We start from the raw sequence: 15,755 nt of genomic DNA on the forward strand, positions 1-15,755 counted from the left end.
CATAATTTTTCAATTTTTCACCATAAATAGACACCAAACCTTGTTGTCAATAAATAATTCCACTTTAATGGCAAAGTAATAATTTAGACAGATACAGGGTGCACATTTGCAAAAAAATATATGCAAGCTGGTTTACAAGCTAGAGGAACGATAAACCAATAGAAAATACATCATCCAGTTAAGTCCATTGACACCGAGTACTTATTGTTGGGGCTTTACAAAGACTACAAAACTTTTCAGATGATTTATTTCACTGTTTCTGTCTATTTACATGATATGTTACATCAAAAATGTACAAAATATAAAATGTATACAGACAAATGTTTCACAAACTAGTTTAAGTTGTAAACTAGGTGGACCTACTGGGATGTATTGCAGGAATTTGTGTATGATCATGTTTGGACTGTGTTTCTCAAAATGGCAGGGAAAGATTAGCAATTTTCTTAGATCACATATTATACGAGGGCAACTAGTCACTCATCCAGCTACATATATTGATGTTTCACAACAGATTTGATCCATGTTTGAGGCTTCAAAGTCAGGGTGACAACTCTTTGTGCATAAATTCAGTTCAGATTTCCCTTAGGGCAATAGCACCGCGTCGGACCTATCAACTTAGCAGCACTCTGAAAACTGCACAGATCTCTCGTGTTGTTAATGTTTTATAGCAACTGACCCATGGGTGGTCACAGAGAGTAGCACCAATTACACGTCCTGAAAGGAACACATTTTTACACGCATAGAACAAGTCTACACTATGGCCTAGCCCTTGGGTTTTAGAAACTAACAACCCCTCCTCTGTGCTTGGTGGTAACTTCTCCTATGACTCCAATCAGTTTTCATGCACTGTCTTTAAAGCCTGCCACGACAGATGCACTTGCAGACATTTTCACTTATCCAAAAATGTACTGGCTTCATGTACAGTTTTGAAGCATGCTCACTCTAGCACTGATAGCTCCTGTGTAGTCATAACAACTGTAAATACAGGACAAACACACCAGGTAATAACAGCTTTGAGGGTCTGCATTCTGTAGTTGTTTGCAACGTACAGGAAATCTCAGCAAGTGAAACACCTCTTAACACCAACAGGATAAAATACACTTTTTTGTATTTGTTTAGCTTTGTGCAAGTTTTAAAAATTATTATTTACAATACCTACCCAGTAGACTGTGCAAATCTAACCTTCTTTTACAGTATAGACGCTTCCTCTTCCACAGTGACTTCACTGCTTCAGTGTTCTTTAATGCTGAATTTCCCATGTACAATAATAACAATCAAAATAACATGCTTAAAACTAATAATAATAATAATCAAATAGGAGTAAGGGAGGGGAAGCCGAATAGTTGTGCTCATGCTGCATTTAGTGCTTCCAGCTTTGCTGGAAAAGAATTCAAAATCTCCCACCTTCTGAAACTCTTTCACCGAAAACTGGATGGAATTTAGCCACATGTCTTCACTTTTAAGTGACGGTCAGTGAGGGTTTCTGGGTTACTTGAATATTTCGATGGATAGGCAAAGCATTCTATTCACAAGGTAAAAATACTGATCTTTCTCCTATCCATTTCTTCAAAAAATAAAATTAAAAAAAAACACAAAGTTATATAGAGATGAGGCTATTGTGTTGACTAGTGTTGCTTGGTTGTAAATGAAAAGACAGTGGAAATATCAATGGCTAGGATTTAAACCGACTGTTAAACTGTTGTAGAAATCTGTTTTAAGGCAGTGAGACAGCACCATAGGAAATGTTCCTTCTTTCACTGAAAAGGCTCAAACAAATAAAGCCCTAAAAAAGCCTTTTGTCAGTGTCGACTAATAATTGGTATAAAACTCTTGTTAAGGGAGTGGGCAGGTGGTTTAAAAAGACCACTGTGGTAAAAACAACCTTATAAAACCTGTGACTCAGACACTAAAAAGTTGGTGGAGCGCATCATGTGAACATGGCAGTTAAGAATTAAGTTGGCACTTATCCAGCTTGCCACAGTAGTGTTTTTCTGGTGGTTGCACAATTCCATTTGTGCTTAAGGAGAAATGGCCTCTTGGCTTAATTTTGGAATGGGGTGAGCACACACACAAACACTACTGGAGCCCTGTGACCAGCACCATGTGGCACAAAGGAGGTTGGACAGATCAGAAGAATGAACCCTGCTTGGGGAGAACAACCCCTCAGAGGAAACGAAAGGAAGGGACAAAAAAAAAAGGCTTGCATTGTAAACTTGTAAAGAGGAAAAACATACGTCCAGTTTGGCTATCCCATGTGCAATCTATTCGGTTGCCCTGTCATCAGGGTCATTTCCAGTTGAGGAATGGAGCCTTGTATCACTCCATGGATATAAAAATGCCTAGAAATAAAATAAAGTTAAACTACCATTTCAATTTAGCATCTTGGCGGTTGAGACTTAGTTCTGCTGCCTCCTTGGAGACCACGACTCTGGGTCAGGGCCCTGGACAAGGTGCTTTCATACTGGCAGTGGTATAGTGAAAATACCTTTCTTTGCAAACATTTTTCAAAGCATAGTCTTTCCCCCTAACTTTATTTTATTTTATTTTTGCTCTCTAGAGGGTAGATTCAAGAGATGAATCCAAAATGTCTTCATGGTGGCTGGTGCTATCACTGTCGCAGCTCTGTGTGCCCGAGTAATTGGCTGCTTCTTGGAGTTTCATTAGCATATTCATCTGAAGGAAGAAAAAGAGACATCTAGGTAGGCAATGAGGCATTGAGTCAGTCAGCGCCATAAACAGCAAGGCCCTGAATCACACTGAGGTACTGTCTCATCCCATCCAAGCACATAGGGAAAACAATTTCTGATTTTCACTAGCCGCCCTGGTTTCCATACTGCTTTATCCCAAGCAAATCTGATTCCAGTATCAAACCATAAGGCCCAAATAGGGCCTCTAGATTACTCTTTTATTTGGGGTTGTGAATGAATATGCTCCAGCAGGACTGGAAAGGAAACTGTATCACAGCTGGACATCTGGGCTCGTGGCTGGAGAGTATGCCAAGCTCCCCAGCTTTTTGGCTAGGAGAAGCAGAAATCACTGAATGGCAACTGGAAGTCGTGAATGTTCATACACACACAGACGCACACGCAGAGTCCCCAGAGAGAAGGAGGGGACGGAGTGGAATGAAGCCAGCTGCTGCCTACAAGCGCACCATCTGCTGTTTAGGGGCTGACCTCAAAAGGAGGTGACTGAATGAAGCAGACCATGAGTGCTTGAAGAGGGAGAAGGAAAGAATCACTGTCAAGTTTCCGTTGTGGTTGAATCTCTGGCTGAAATATGATTGATATATCACTGAAAACAAAACCACCTTCTGGAATAGTAACGGCGGTCTCAAGTTTCCCAGTCTTACAGGACAAGGGTAATGTGTCTGTGCTGGTAAAAGGAATATGTGCATGAAAACACCTGGGATGAAAGACAGCTAGTGTTTTCAAGCATTAAAAAATAAAAGGCGAAATGTTATCGGGAAGAGATGCTGGAGGCTCATCCTAGGCATAGAGAGGAAAATAAATAAATAAATAAATAAAAGGCAGTCACTTTGCTTGGATTTTGACAGATCCACATATCCACTATTTGAAAGGGTTAGAAAAGATGTGATGTTTAAATGCAAATTGTGGATAAATGGCTCAAGGATTTTAGAAAGCATAAAAAAATTAGCCCAGTCTTCACTAGGGTATGGATGTGTTACTTAACAGCATTTCTATAAATTGTAGCTATATTTACACTATTTAATGATATTAATATTGCTAATTGATAAAGTAATCAATGCCTCCCCATCTTGGAGAACTAGAAAATGGGATCCAACAAAGACAAAACCTTAAAAAGGATCTGCCAGTCGTTTGTGAAGCTAGGCACACTTGTGAGCTCAGTGCAAAATGTGTGCTCAACACTCCTTTTAGACAAAGAGGCTGCAGTCATTTTAATATTCTCTAGATAATATTTTTAACATAATTTTTGTTCTATCTCTGAATGTATTAAATCATCTATTTGAGGTTATGGAATGAAAGTAGTTGGGGTTATCTTAATCCCTGCAAATCAAAGAGCCAACTGTACCCAATAATATGGAGATTGTCCCTCCTTCTCTTCCTGTTCCCTCCTTTCTACCTTTCCTTGTCACTTGCACACATATACCATACACTCATGGTCCCTGTCTCTTTTCTTTTTCCAAATAGTTCCTCATCAGTTTCTGGCTGTATGTTCAAGCATTTAGGAGAAGAGGATTAAAAAATCAGAACTGTACTATGAGCAAAATCCTGATTTACTAAAGATTAAAGGACATGATTCTAGTACAGTGTCATACCTTTGATATCACTCGAATGTTGAATGTTTCAACTTTTTAGGACTTAAGAGTGCTATCAAGTCTCTTAATTTTTCAAAATGGTACCATATGGTAAATATGTTCCACTAGAATAAATTCCAAGCAAAAGTATATTAGGAATTTATTTTGCCTTTTTATAATGCTATTTTTTTTTTTACATTAAAATCAAAGGAAATTACAGGAGGGAGTTAAGGTTACATATGACTCAATAGTCCCTGAACAAATCGGTATTCTCTATAAAAATACCTCCTTGATTTTTCCCCATGCCCATAGCCACTACTATAATCTATCATTTCTAACACCTTGATCAGACCTTCATCATCCTTAGTATTTACAAATTGACTAAACCCCTAACATCCACTTTCTTCTTCTTAATCTATTCTCATTCTAAGACTGGAGTCATTTTTATAAACTGCAACACTAACTAGATAAATCCATGTTCAGATCCTTTGGTGATTCCCCATGATGTGGTCTGATAAAGTTTTAATTTCTTAAAAGATAAACAAGACTCAACAATACCTAGCCTTTCAGACTTGTGTAACTGTAATACCGTTCACTTTTGGTCTCATCCCACCGAAAGGTGTATAGCTCCTAAAAGTTAATATTTTGAGTAAACTGTTCCATGTTTCACCTGCTATTTCCTAGATTGTGCTTGTCCTTTTTCTAACCACATGAAGTTCTATTCTTCCTTCCATACCTAACCCAAGCATCTTCTCTGTGAAGCTTTCCCTTAAATACTACCTTCAATGAACTCATTACAGTATCTGGCATAAAGCATTATCATTATTTTATTTTAACTTAAGTGTTAGCTGTCACTCTCCACTACTGAACTTAAGATCAAAAATAATACAGTATTGCTCCCTGATCACCACATCTTACCTCTGAGGACACACACTATATTCATTAATATTTGTTGGGTGAGTTAATGAGTTTATTGATGATGAATATATATTGTAAGTGCCAAAACATGCATCCTGTTCTGATTCAAAAGCTCATCTCTATATTACACTTGTTTTTCCTAAAATTTCTGGTTTAGATGACTGCAAGGGTGTGTGTATGTGTACACACATATATACATCTACCTATGTGCATGTGCATATACATATGCTTGTGTTGATGATGCTAGAAATATAGACCAAAAAAACCAGAAATAAAATATTTTTCTACCAGAATATGCCTAAAAATTTAATTTTAAATAAGTATTTTGCCATTAAACATCAAATATCATAACTTGTTCCTTCTTAAAGATGTTTAGTTGAGTAGCAGATTAGGGATGAGATTTTTACTTTTACCCCAGTTTTCACTCTGACTGAGTGATTCTCAATCTCAATTACATATTAGAAGATACAGCATTTGGAGCTGAAAATAGAAGTGTTGAACAGGGTTAGCTACCCAGGACTATGGGATTTGATCAACTGTGGGCATCTCCTAAGGGTACCACACTCTCCAGGGCAACTCTGAAAAAAAAAAACACACACTATAAACACTCCTTACATGAAACAGGCACAACATATCAAAGGTGTAGGACTGAAATTTATTAAAAATTGGGATGAAATAGCCAAAATTCATCCTCCAGGCTTTTATTTTCTCTTATAAATGTTCGCCTAAATTCTAGTTGCTGTTATTAAATTCATACTCGAATGCATTTTTCATTCAAACCAATTTCATCACCACTGCTGATTTCTAACTATGAATGAATTAAAGAACCAGGTACCTATTACAAAACTTGAAATCCAAGACCCTAGAGAGTTTATAATTTGGAGAATAATACCTATAGAGGAGATCCTTGAACTCTATAAACACGTTTATGACCACACTTCAGTGACTTTCTGGAACCCTTTGAAATCTTATATAAAATTCTGCATGTGAATTTTGTTGGGAAAATCTTAAAAAATTATCAGACTGTTCACATGTAACCCCTGACATGCTAGTAATGAGCTGAAATGGGGATAATGATGATGATGGTATGACATGCTAGTAATAAGCTGACATGCTGGTAATAAGCTGAAATAGGGATAATAATAATAATAATGATGTGTTGTGTGTGGACGTTAAGGGGATAAGAATAATCTATCAAAAATGTCCTTGGATATATTCATAGGTCATATGGCTTTCAAGTATTTCCTTTTTGTTTAAATAATGTAATGTCATTATTTCAATATTTCTTCTTTCTGTATCAATTGTATAATTTGAATGATATTATTAGTTATAAATAAAATAATAAATGAATTGCACATATTACATTTGGTACCAATCGACACAAAGGAGCCATAAAAATAAAAACTATATAGGAAAGTATTTTTTCCTAATAATGCCATGACATAATAAAAAAAAACCTTTCATTTTTCAAGTATACTTTGAATTGTATTATTGTTTTACTTTCAATGAAGAATAAAGTTCAATTTTCTCTTAAATACCTACTCAAATGAATCATAGAATATTTAAAATGTATTTATTTGTTTAAACATTATACTGCATAGTGAGGGAAAATTGATGGTCACCAAACTCAGGCTGGTGTCAGTGGTTCTTGATTGCTTTTAAACTCAACAGTTTGGTTATTTAAGAATATCAACAAGTGAAAGTAGATCATAGGTAAGAGTTAAATCCGAGTACCAAAGTCTGGTACATAGTTAAGTATAACCCAATGTAGTGAATGCCATTGATACTAATGACCACTAACTGTACTTGAGTTATACTGGGAAAAAAAAAAAATCAAACATCAGCTTCTTACCAAGGGATCCCCCTCTGTATCTGCTTGTGGAATGTGCTTTGAGGTTGTGGCTTCCTTAGTAGATATGCAGCCCTCGTACCCAACATCTTCAGGTCTCAACTGAAGTAATGCTGGGCCCTCCTGAGGCAGAGATGCTGAGCTCCATGGGTATGTATCAAGCACCCATTTTGAAGGATCTTCCCAAGGTGCACGTTTCCCATACATCTAAAAGTGGGTCACATACTCATTAGCATGCACGAAGTACATTTCTAGTCAGTGACTACTAATTGAGCGGATCCTTCACTTTTTAAGTTTTTATAGTACTTTCAAGGGAATTAAGTGTCCACATATTATTTTTCATACTTTAAGCAAATATCTAGCTGTAAGATTCACTTCAAATTTGAAGGTTAGCCAATAAAGCCAATTTCTGTAATAGTTGATCATTTGGGAGCAAGAAATGAGAAAGGCTTGTTTTAAATGTATGTAGAAACAAAACCTACAGTTTATTAATAATTTTATAAACCAAAAGAAAACTCAAAATTGAAAAAGAAATGGGTAGTAACATGAGAACAGTAATTCTCTAGTTCCCATTCACCTCTGATCTGCTTCACTGGGGGCAGTCCAATTTACCAGGTGCATATTTGGTAACAAATCAAACACTCTTTCATGTGGCTTGTTGGGATTCAGTGAAACAGAAGCAAAATGGTGGATACTGACACCATGGAGACTTTACAGGGTCTCTTGGAATGGTCTTTTAGGTATTCCTAAAGAAGTTGTATGAGACTGGTAGCCTTGCCTTAGCAAAAGAGGATCTCAGGTCATTGAAGGCAATCTGTGGTTGCCTTCAATGACGGCATGAGCAGCAGTCAATAGGATTTTTTTTTTTTTGAGTAATTTTCTTATTTTGGAGTATAAGTTTTCTTTTAGTTGAAAACTTAAAGAATGTAAAACATAGTTTGTGATACAAGTTAAATTAATTGAAGAAAATGTGCAATTCTTGGAAAACAAGTGTTATGAAAATAACATGAACATCTCAAATCAACCAATGACAGGTCAAAAAAAAAAAAGCAGCAAAATTGGAGGCACTCACTAAAAAGTAAGTAAGTCCAATTCAGTGTTTTGGAGTAAAACAGATAGTAGTAAATGAATTGAAAGAATAAAAGGATAAACATTCAGAATGCGATAAACTGATTACTGGCATTTCAAGCAAGAATCACCAGACTGAAAGTCAGATTCCATTAAAACACTAGTGTTTTTTTTTTAAACTAGAACATCTGGCAGAGAGTATTTCCCATCTGGTTCCTCAACAAAGTATCAGCCTTTATTGGAGAAGACTTTTTTTTTTTTTTTTCTTTTCCTTACAATGAAGACTTTCAGCTTTGCAAACATATGTTGTTTTTCCACCTCTACTAATTTGAGGTTCTTTGGTGCCAGTAAATTCAGGGGACTGAGTCATGACAAACTGATTCCTTCTTCTGCCCTTCCAGTCGGCATAGCTGGGCTACGTCAGGAATATATCTGCCAAGGGACTTTTGGCTGAGACCATCCTTCTGTATAAGGGGAAATGTCTAACCAACATGGGGTTTTATTTCTCTCCTCTGCCATATGCTGGATTTCCCTGCCAAACCTCTTCCTATATCATGTTTGACTCAGTTTTTACATTAACCCACTAATATATATCTAGAATCACAGAAAGATATTTAAAATAGTTCTATCTCCTCAAAAATAATTTTGAATTAACTTTCAGTTAGAGACTGCTATTATTTACTTTTTCAATTATACTTTTGCTCAAATGGAAGCTTTATAGGATTATAACTATCGAGACGTGTCATAAATATTTATTTAATATTTATATTAAATGTTTAAGTTAAAAATTTAATGATTAAATATTTATTAATTTATTTCATATATTTATTTAAATATTTGATGCACTTAATAAAGATATCTAAGGAAGCTAAATATTTTTTGAATTACCATTTTTGAAGTTTTTAAAAAGCTTCTTTTTGTCTTTTTGTTTTAATGTATTAGAGCAAGGGATAGAAGTAGAATTTCACATATAAAAATGTGGATAATAGTTTATGATTACTGAAACTGTGTTGCTAACAAATCATTTAAATGTTAATTTAAAAACTATAATTTCACAAATATTGAAAATAATATTTTTTGTAATTTTTTGGTATAAAAGGATGTAATTAAGAGCTTCAATTCACATGTTAGACAGTAAACCATTTTTAGAGCAATCCAGAAAAGCGATATATTCAAATTTAAAAATAAAAATCTTTCATATAGTTTTGTATTTTATTGGAGTTACTCTGGGGCTAGATTGGCTCATTCCCCTACAAATCTGAAATTGGGTTATTTTAAGCTGTAGTACATCCAGTTAATAGCTTTCTCTAGGATCAATATACCTGTATGTTCAGAACACCCTCATTGTACTCATCAATACATCAATGGTTCACCGAACCATTTCACTAGTTCTAACTAATTTCTCATCTACAAGATAGGTGAGCACAGAAGTAAAGGATGGTAAAAAAAATCCATAACCAGGTGTTTAGATAGAAAAATAAAGAATTAAATATTACAGATGACAACATGTAAAATGCATGAGCCATACATTTATCCTAGCAGCAGTTATTTTAGCCAGAAATAGAGGGATGCCTAAGCAAAAAACTATCCAAAGCTTGGCTCATTATTGAAAAGAAGATTTTTTTAAAAATAAATTAGATGATTAAGGATTCAGATTTAAGTTTCATAATTTTACAACTTCATGAAATTTTAACTGCAATTTAAGAAAACAGCCATACTGATTAAAAAGAGACACTTTGTCCAAAGACGGAGTATTCTTATTACTGATATATTTCAACTTTTAGTCAAGAGGAAAGGCAAGGACTATTTGTAGTATTCCATAATACAAGTAAATGAGAAGAACAGAGATGCTAATCCAATCTGTCACCATTTTTAAAAAGCCTTACGATTGGAAACATTACTTTGAAAACATTAGAAGATCTTACAGGTGATGTTGCAAGTCTACAAACAACAAAACATGCTAGAAACCTAACATAACAAATACTGCTTATTTCATATTTTATAAGGGGTTTAGTGATCAAGGTCTGTGAAAACAGTTCCATCTGAAAGATATAGAATTTCACAGTTAACTGGCTTTTTAATCAGAAGGATCTATAAACATCATAGAAATAAATTTGCATTTAAACATACAGTTGTAATAACTAAGCTTTTTTTCTTCTATATATTTATTCGCAGAAAAAGTGTTATATACTAATTGTTTCTTAAAATTTCACCACCATATTCACATAATTTAGGAGTTTAGTTCTCTGCATAATTACCATTAGAAAAGTAGTGCACTTTGCTTTCAAATGATGATTTTTTTTTTTGCTTTAAAAAAAATAGTAAAGAAAATTGTGTACTATACCTGAAGACCTTCTCTCACGGCCTCCAGAATATATGGTACTAAAGAGTAATTCCAGAGATCCATGAACCACACTCTAGAACCTTCTACATCCATAGGGCAAGGAAGAAAAAGTCGAGGACCTGAGAAAAAACAAAGAAGCAAATCTTTTTAAGAACTATAATATTTACCAATATAAACACATAGATAGCATTTTGGGGAAGTTAACATATGTTTTGTAGGCTACTCAGAAAATTACAATATTAGCTAGCTTACTAAAGTATGCTTTATTGAAGCCCAGGATTACTCAGGACTTTCATTTCTTTAAATACTAAAATTTTAATCTGAAACAAAACATATTAGGCTAGGAGGTCATAATTAAAGGTCATAATTCAGCCCAACTGACCCATTAGAAAACTGATGAAACTGTAGTGCAAATAATTGCCAAATATGAAACATATCATTATTTCCTGAGTGGGACTGAGACTTGGTCTTTGGATCCCAAGTGTAGAATTCTTTCTAATACATACTGTGTCTTTAGTGAGTAAGTCTTTATGATTCACAACAATAGGACAGGTATTTCTATAGATGCAACTTAAGAAGGAATACAAAAATAAGTGTCTATGAGAATCAAAGAGAAATAATTCAGAAATTTTCTATAAAACACCTAAATGAACTTCAACTGAAATCTCTCACAAGCATCTTTGATAAAATCAATAACTGAAATATATCTTTAGTATAAAAACTGAACAGACACAATTTATTTCAGTTCTCTGGCTTTTGGTTAGGTTTCCATATAAACTTATATGATCTCAGTAAAATCTTAGTAAACTATAATTGTCAGACAAAATGAATCTAATAGAAAATATAAAGCTCTAAAGAAGGCAAACCTTCAAGAAAAAAAAAAATCGTTGGAAGCTTGAAAAACAGCTTCACCTGTTATTTTCTACCATCCAATCTGGCTATCTTTACCACTTACTCTTAGTTCCTGGAAAATGGCATATTGCAGTTTTGGAACTCACCAATGGTAACATCAGAAGAGCTGTGTGTTTCCAAAAATCTGTTGAGATGATGCCATGTCTTAGGAATCCAATCTATAATTTTGACTAGGTCATTACTGCGTGCATTTCTTTCAATTTCTAACTCTATCAGTTTCCTTCGCAGATATCTGCCTAAAAAGCCTTTCACTGGTTCTGTGTGGTTTGCACATAGTACCCACCTATAAAGAGAGGAAAAAAACAAAAACAAATATTTATATAAATTAAATATAAAATCCACAATGAATTCCCTAGAATATTCCTATTTGAATCGGTGGTCACATTTTAATGACCATCACATTTAGAAGGTCTTTAGCATCAGAGTTATAATGCAACTAACTTTTCTTTTGGAGCTAAAGAGAAACTCGTGTGCGTCAGAAGTGAGTGGGAGTATACATGCTCAGCACTCTGCTGTAGGAGAGTCATAAATCCTGAAATAGGAACTCTCTTCACATTCCTCACACTTGGAAGAAAAGTGCTCTACTTTCGGTGGTGACACAGTGAGCAGGAAAAAATTTCTTTCTTTTTTTAAAGAAATATCTCTGCTCACAGTTTGAGGATCACAAAATGTCTGCTTGAGAAGAGTGTGAGAAGAAGTGAGAATTATTTCCACACTACAGGTCACCAGTGGCAAGATTTGTCAATGTACAAATGAAAAAAAAAAAAAAAAACACTGAAAGCACAAAAAGAGATAATATAAAGGGGGAAAAAATACTCAGCTTATCTTTACCTGAAATTGTGATGCAACTCTAGATTTGGTGATGAAGAAACTCCCTGATTCATTGTTCCAATAATATATGGGCTGGGAAAAAAAAAAAAGGAATAGCAAATAGCAAATGTAGATATATTAAAGATATTAATATATTAAACTTATTTGAGAACTCAAATTACATAAATATTCAACATTAGGCATTAAAGGGATAATTTTTCAATCTTTGATCGGAAAATGACAAAGGTCAAAGAACTGGAAATTCACATCTGAGGTTCTCATTTCAGCTTTGACATTCTAAGCAAATCACTTTTCCTCTACAAGTCTCGTGTTTATTCACCAATAAAATAAAAAGGTTAGCATAATCATAGTGGTTTCATCCCATGCTAACATCTTATGACTCTTAAGCTCATAATCAAATTCATTAATTTTCCTATTTGTTATCTTATAGCTATGTGAAGACTCTTATTCACATGAGAGAATTTGTATTCTCATTTCAATGTTTATTTTATGCTGAGCTATTTTTAGCTTTTTAAAATTACCAGCAAAAGGATGGATTAACTGGTATAGTTCAACCATTAATAATATTTATGCACTTGGCCTTATTTATTCTTTTTCAGAGACCATACTACAATGGAGTTTAACTGTGCTTCGGATTTTTTTATTTCCTATTTTAACTTTTTCTTTTGTTACAAACACTTAAAAATTAGACTCAATGGAGAGAGGTGCATCTATATATGACTATACCTAGTTTATCTCTAAAGGAAGTTGCATTTAAACTTTAAGATGGATTAAAAATGAAAACAGGTCCTAAGTCTCAATATCACATTTCTAATTTCATTATTCAAGTACTTCATCATTGAAATTGCTCTCCTAGTCCTTCCAAGTCATTGAAATTGGTCTCCTAGTATTTCGTAGACATCATGAGTAAATGATTTTGCTCATAAGAATGAAGATGACACAGTCATTGAATGAATACATAGATATTGTATGGAATGTGTAGGGTGTTGGAAATGGAGTTTAATATGAAAAAGTCTCCTTAATATGTAAGAGACATAGATCTGTTAAGATATAAAGACATAATAAAGCAACTTTGATGATCACTTTTCATACTTCATCATTCAAAATATTGTGTAAGCATACCATTTGTTGTATTTGCAGTTGAGAAAACCATTGAAGATATCACTCAAAGAGCCCACGTGATGAAGATTATCAAGAATTATAACAACTGGGAGCTCTACGCCATTATTATCAGCACTACACTGTTCGGCCAGGTTAGCTAGATACTGTTGTAATTCCTTTAAATAAAGAAAACAAATACATAAATGATTTAAATGTATACAAAGGCATACAATTCACATTTTAGAAAGAACACTTTGTTTTCCATTCACTATCTTTGATTAAAATCACAGAACATTCCATTGATATAAAACATTATTCTACACATAAAATCACATAATTCTTGAGTATCTATTTTTTAAAGAAAAGAAAAAGGAGAAGAACCGGCACAGAACACCTGCAATAAATACACAACTGTAAACACAAAGGCATGCGTCTCCGCTGTACTCTCACCAGAAGGAAAGCAAGAGAAAGTTTGGATATGCACTCATATTTGGAAACCACAAATGCTAAAGCTTCGTTTTTGGTTCTGATATATTATTGCTAACAGTGGATTTTAGTGAACTATTTCATTTGTAGACTAAATCCAGATTGTACCACTATGCTTCCACTAATACTCCAAATGTTTTAATTCCAATTCATTTCAGTGGGGAACATCTGAAGATACAGCCTTGGGATTTGGATTAAAAAAAAAGGTGCTATTTATTTATAAACTGCATGCAACTGCTTTAATTTTAAACAAAGACAAAATTTGTTATATTTTACTGGATCACTTGACATGAGTATTTAGAATTTCTTGAGCTTCTGGTTCTTCTACAGGTATTATTTCTGAGTAATAGCTTTTAATCTAAATATGATAACCAGTTCGCTGATTGACTGCTCTCACAGATGGGTAGGCCAAGAATATAATTAGGTTTCTTAGAATTATCCTAATCAGTAAGAGCATTTCCATAATATTTGCATATTTACAATTGCATTTCCTATTTATGAATCCTGCTCAGGGTTAAGAACAACATTATGATCCTAATTTCTGGCAGTCAGGTAAATACATGAACTAATCACCCTAGATGAAACCTGCCCTCTGTCTAACAGCATTTTTAGAACTAGAGTGGAACTAAAGTAGAAAGGGATAAAACTATGTGGTGAGGGTTTTGTGATATTTAGAATAATATATTTACTTAAGTTCATGCACTATTTTATTTATATCAAACCAATCATCTGGGGTAGATATTGCCTAGTGCAAGAACATAGAAATACATGTTTACCCTGGTGAATGATCTGAAAATTTCATTTACTTAAAAGAAATGATGGAATTCACATCACCAATCAGCTATATTAAGTAATTTACTGCAGGGTATACAATAATAATGAAAAATTGTTTAAGTAAGTTTCACCTGTTTTATGGATTAAAATATTTTTCTGGACATCAGAGTTAAAAAGGGTATCTAGAACACCTTTCTCTAAAGACTTTAAGAGCTGTCACGTTAAGGGCTGAAATGCAATATTATAAATCATTTGACAGCAGTGTCACTGCATATTAGGAGCCATAAGAGGTCAGTGGAGAAGGTTTCACCTTGTTGGTGAGTGTCTGGGGAAGTTTTCTGGAGAAAATGATATTATAACTTAGAAAGGTGATAGGTATAGGTTATAAACATTAAGTTCATAACCAGACTTCGAAAGCGATATGAACATTCCATGAGAGAAGCTAAAAGAGTTGTATAAGAAGGAGAAAGGTTAGTTGCAACTAGAAGATCCTAACAGACTTTATAGGGAGGATCTGAGATGGATCTTGAATAATAAGTGGAATTCCAAATTACAACTATACAGTTAATTTTCCTTTCAATACATTTTTAGCAAACACCTACTGCTCGGTTCAGAGATGAAGCAGAATTTTTATATTCCAGGAACTTAAGTTAATAAGCAAAAGGGCAGGTCAATCACATTATATTATGATAAATGAAATGCAGAAATACTGGAGGGAGAATATAAAAGAAGTATGTGAACCAGCCTAAAGATTCAGAGAACCACAAAGTATAATTGGGAAACTACTGAAGTTCGAAAGCTGGAAGTGTGAGATATGTTTGGGGAAATAAAAAATCTAGTAACAACTGTATGTGATAAGGAGAAGTAGTACATGGTGGTCCTATGTGCAATGGAAGACAAATAACAGACTTGGAATCCGTGCAGGGTAAATTGGAATTTAGTATATTGATAACTGTGTGCCATTAATGTAATTGAGTGTCAATAGGGGGAAACACATTACCAAAGGGATATGAAGGATAATACTATTAATTAGAAGAACTTCAAAGAACAAAATATTTGCTAATTAAGACATCACTGGATGACTTTTGGAAAAGCGGGGTCAATCGTGTAACTACAGTTTTTTGTCATCTTGAGAGGGTAGCAGATTTGGGGACCCCCCATTTGGGGACACCTAGGACCCATTAACAAATAGAAAT

General features: G+C 34.2%; 1 protein-coding gene across 2 annotated transcripts in view; it reads right to left on the reverse strand.

Moving 5' to 3' along the window:
• Positions 1-53: 53 nt before the first annotated feature.
• Positions 54-15,755, reverse strand: part of NAV3 (neuron navigator 3) — a 263,498-nt gene continuing 247,796 nt past the window's right edge. For both annotated transcript variants that reach the window (XM_004675863.2, XM_004675862.2), the window contains 6 exons: positions 13,321-13,475; positions 12,199-12,270; positions 11,454-11,650; positions 10,456-10,574; positions 7,047-7,250; positions 54-2,673 (listed from right to left, as the gene is read on the reverse strand). In XM_004675863.2, the coding sequence (XP_004675920.1) occupies positions 2,554-2,673; positions 7,047-7,250; positions 10,456-10,574; positions 11,454-11,650; positions 12,199-12,270; positions 13,321-13,475 (867 nt within the window). In that variant the 3' untranslated portion in view covers positions 54-2,553. The remainder of the gene's footprint in view (positions 2,674-7,046; positions 7,251-10,455; positions 10,575-11,453; positions 11,651-12,198; positions 12,271-13,320; positions 13,476-15,755) is intronic.

The sequence above is a fragment of the Condylura cristata genome, unplaced genomic scaffold (genome assembly GCF_000260355.1).
Source record: "Condylura cristata isolate star-nosed mole 26May11 unplaced genomic scaffold, ConCri1.0 scaffold00004, whole genome shotgun sequence".
In the NCBI taxonomy this organism is placed as follows: domain Eukaryota; kingdom Metazoa; phylum Chordata; class Mammalia; order Eulipotyphla; family Talpidae; genus Condylura; species Condylura cristata.